Source organism: Echiichthys vipera (assembly GCF_963691815.1).
Source record: "Echiichthys vipera genome assembly, chromosome: 17".
In the NCBI taxonomy this organism is placed as follows: Eukaryota; Metazoa; Chordata; class Actinopteri; order Perciformes; family Trachinidae; genus Echiichthys; species Echiichthys vipera.
The window spans coordinates 2,864,025-2,868,199 of NC_139842.1; the positions used below are offsets into that span (position 1 = coordinate 2,864,025).

The 4,175-nt window shown below is 49.1% G+C and overlaps 1 protein-coding gene across 1 annotated transcript; it reads right to left on the reverse strand.

Moving 5' to 3' along the window:
* Positions 1-3,054: 3,054 nt before the first annotated feature.
* tmem238l (transmembrane protein 238 like) lies at positions 3,055-3,549 on the reverse strand (the record flags this gene model as incomplete). The annotated part of the gene is made up of 1 exon (XM_083931198.1): positions 3,055-3,549. The coding sequence occupies one exon, from the start codon at positions 3,547-3,549 to the stop codon at positions 3,055-3,057; it is 495 nt and encodes a 164-aa protein (XP_083787324.1).
* Between the last annotated feature and the right edge of the window lie 626 nt (positions 3,550-4,175).

Sequence of the window (4,175 nt, forward strand, 5' to 3'; positions counted from 1 at the left end):
GCGGTCGCGATAAACAAAACCCTTTAAGAGCTTAATATTTGCATAAGGTGTGCTATTGTTGTGACTCCAATTTGTGGATCCGTCTGTGAGGCTGTCACACACGCACACACACACACGCACGCACGTACGCACGCACACATACACGCACACACTGCTGCCTGCTGAGGTCACATACACACACACACACACACACACACACACACACAGCTGCATGCTGAGGTAACGCCCGCACGCACGCACACTCACACGCACACACACACACAAACAGGACCTATATACACACACACACGCACACTCACATGCACTCACGCCTGCTGAGGAGACACACGCGCACGCACACACACACACACGCGCCTGCTGAGGAGACACACACGCACACACACACACGAACACACACACACCTGTTGAGGATTTTCGGGTTTGTTTATCCAACAACTCCGCGCCGCTGCGTAAAACCAGTCGGACCAGTGTTCGTGTTGCTGTGACAGCGAACGAAGGGCAAACATGACTTGACTTCACTCTGTGTAGCAGCTACAACGCGTTTTAGACATGTAAAATGTTAGGAATCAAAAAATAAACAGAACATTGGAACATTTCAACCTTTCTAAGAAGCCATTCAGTGATTATTCTACGTTTGAAATGATATTCCTGCAGCAGAGCTGGATGAACCTGCCACAGGCCCCTGGCTCCTGTGTTGTCTCACGGTCTGAGCCTGGGTTTGTATTTAGGAGGTTAAATGCACATCAGCACAATATAAAGTGAAACCATGAAGCCACATTTCCATTAAACCCTTTCTAAACTCCAGATCTGTTCAGCGCTTCCACCGCAGACGCTGCTCTTAAATGGAGGAGAAGGAGGTTGTTCCCGGACACAAGCAGCGTGTTGTTTCTAGTTAGTTTTGACTTTCTCGCTCCTGTGTTGTTCGGACGTGCGGCGGAAGCTAAAACAAGTCGAAAAACCGTCGCCAAACCAATCGACTGCACTGTTTCTAGCTCCGACTTTTAGGGCGCACTCCCACTGTGCCTCCCACCCGTGCCCGGTGCTTTAGGGTCCTTGTCCCCCCCTCCAGGCCCGTTTGTACTCACATTACCTGGGCCTCGGAGAATGCTTCTTGCTGCCTATACGTCATCACGCCGTAACACGTCACACGCATTGATGACGTCATGGCGATGCGTGGCTTTGTTTCCAGATCTTTCCGTAGACCTCGGAGTTTTTGTGCGTCTTGTCGACTGTTTTTGAATCTTTTCATCGACCAAATCTGCAGTAAACACTCCACCTCCGCATCACACCAACGTGAACCTTTCACCGCCATTGTTTTAAATGTCCGTGCATGGTCCCTCCTTCTTTTTTCTATGTCCCAACAGGCGCACAGGAAATGACCTCAGAACCGCCATGGGCCTCGTGCTCGTACACGCGCGCACGCTCGTGCTCGCACATGTGCAAACGTGCTTTACAAAAGCCCACCTCTCCCAAACGGGCCGTGGACGGCAAGTGTGAGTGCAACCGTACCGCTCCTAGGTGCGGTACGGTTGCACTCACACTGGTCAAAAGAACTAGGCTTTACCTGTAAAACCTGGTTTTACCAGCAACATGATTTTGTTGCCTAATCGAGACGGATCACCACAAAGAGTCATGCAAAAGCACCACTTTAAATCTGTTTAGCGGAGATGTGCTCGTACGTTTCTCGCTAATAAGTCATTCAGTGTCGAAAGAGCATCGACGGAATAAATCTTAAAGACGTAGGGATGCCCAGTCATAGACGGGCATCCCTACGTCTTTAAGATTTATTCCGTACTAGTAATGGCAGTGCGTCCTCATCATTACACTTTATAACGTGCGTCAGTGGTAGAAATGCTATCAACTCACACGTTTGATTAAACCCAGGTGGTCTGTCGGTGATCCAGCTCTGCCTGCAGACGCAGAAGCTCTGAAATACGCTTCAGACCTTCATGTTAGGAGATAAAAAATGCACATAACAAACAAAGCAACAGTTCAGCGGTTAAAATAAAACACACAAAAAGTGGCAATGGGTTTTTTTAGGTCCAGAATCTCAAGTTTCTTGGAAATAACTATGAAACGTGCTTTAAGGGGAAATATCAATTACAAAAGCTCCATTTAAACCTAAGTAAATATTTAATGTTTGATGATAGAAACGGGTTTTGTCGTACGTCTCAGTGTAGTTACCTTACACACACACTTATTTTAACCCCACGCACGACCTTTCCCTAAACCTTTAACCAAGTTGTCTTGGTTGCCTTAACCTAGAAACAAAGTTTTATGTGAGTTCACAACATAAATGACGTGTCCCCCGTGATTAAAGCAGCAACCTTGAGCGTCCTGCGTGTTACGTGCAGGGCTCCCCGGAGCTCTGGCTCCTGTCTAAACAGCAGCAGAATGAAAACAGGGTTGCAGGGTTGGAAACAGAAGACTCTTTTGCAGCATTTCACATTTTCTGCACGTTCAGGGGACTCAAAGATTACACCGACAATGAATTATAACGGGTTACCTGAGAGCGCGTCAGCTCGGATTTCTCTCTTGTCCTTGTTAAAGTTAAAGAATCACAGAAACGTAGAGACCTTTTTTAGTGTCGGGGTCAAATTCTGTCGAGCTGCAGCGAACCGTTATTGTCATTACTGGTTAATGTGTCAGTGATTCTCTGGATTAATCGATCAGTTCTTTGGTTTTAGGAAATGTTAGATAGTTTTACGACTTCCTTAATTGTCTTATGTCCAAAAACTCAAAACATAAAATAAATAAAAAGGAAGCTGCAGTCGGAGACTTTGGACTTTTTCCTTCAAATAAAAAACCTCAAATTGATTCAAAATCAAAACAGTCTGTGAATAACTTGGAAGTCTCATCCCTGCAGCTTGTGTCTAAGGGGCCCTGAAGTACCCGGACCTCGGGGTTCCCACAGTCCTGCCTGTGCACATCACTTAGTTTGCAGCTGTACTATTATTTGCAGTGTTTGGAGTGTTTACGCCCCTGCTGCAGATGTCTCACTGAGGAGCATCTGTATCCGTGGGTACCCTTTCGTTCACGGCCTCGGGTGGAAGTTCAGAGCTCTGCTTTCCCTTCTGCCTCCGCCTTCTTCTCCGCAGCGGGGGAGTCCACGCAGTCCTCATAGCCCTCGTTGTTGTAAGCCGTGGATCGCCCCCACGTCACCCTGCTGGCCTTGTGCGCGGCAGGTGAGCCCGCCTGGCTGCTGGACTCCTCGTCCTCCACGTATTTGACGCGCGGCGGCGCGTTCAGCTTGTGGCTCAGCCTCTCGGAAAGTTTGCGGGCCAGACGCGCGATGCTGCTCCGCTTCTTCGGGCCGTCCTCCTCCTCCGACACCCGGACGTTCCCCACGTACCACATGAGCCAGAAGGCGAGGCTGACGAAGAGGATCAGGGAGCCGGTGTAGATCAAGAAGTCGCCGTAGAAGCGGCCGTCGACGCGCACGTTGGCGAAGATGCCGACGAAGAGCAGGATCACACCGACGACATCGAACACGACGGCGATGAAGAACAAAGGCACACACGCACCGACGACACCTGCGACCCGCTCCATGGTGGCACCATCACAGCTGCCGAGGGCGGAAATAACGGGAGGATGCTCCGGTGCGTGGACCTGAGCTGAGGCGCCACCTGCGCAGACACGCCCAAGCGCTACAGAGAGGACAAACACGGCGTTTCCCCAGGCTTATACACACACACACGCACACACACACACACACACACACACACACGCGCACACACACACTGATAGTAGGCTGCTTCCTCATTGTGTTGCCATCCCACAGTCCAACAGTTCAGGTTAAAGTCAACAATGATGGAGTGTGCTCGTCCCAATGCAAAGGACTGCAGCAGAGGAAGGAGCTTTTCTTTTTTTTTAACATATTATTTGACATTCAAATTGATATTCATGTGTTCAGAGTCGAGCATCATGACTCAGCCTGTTCATGTGATGCAAAGGCCTGAACTCCAACATGTACACGAGTGTATTATCAATGTTTTCTAAACGTGTCCTTTATTAAAAGCCTGTGAATGTTCTCATGTGTCCAGGTCGTCTTATCCTCAAAGCAATTTCAGTCAAAAGCAACTGGACTCGGTTCCTTGTCTAGGAAGACGTTTCACCTCTCATCCAAGAGGCTTCATCAGTTCATGTACGCATCTGACCAGGCTGGGACTGGACCA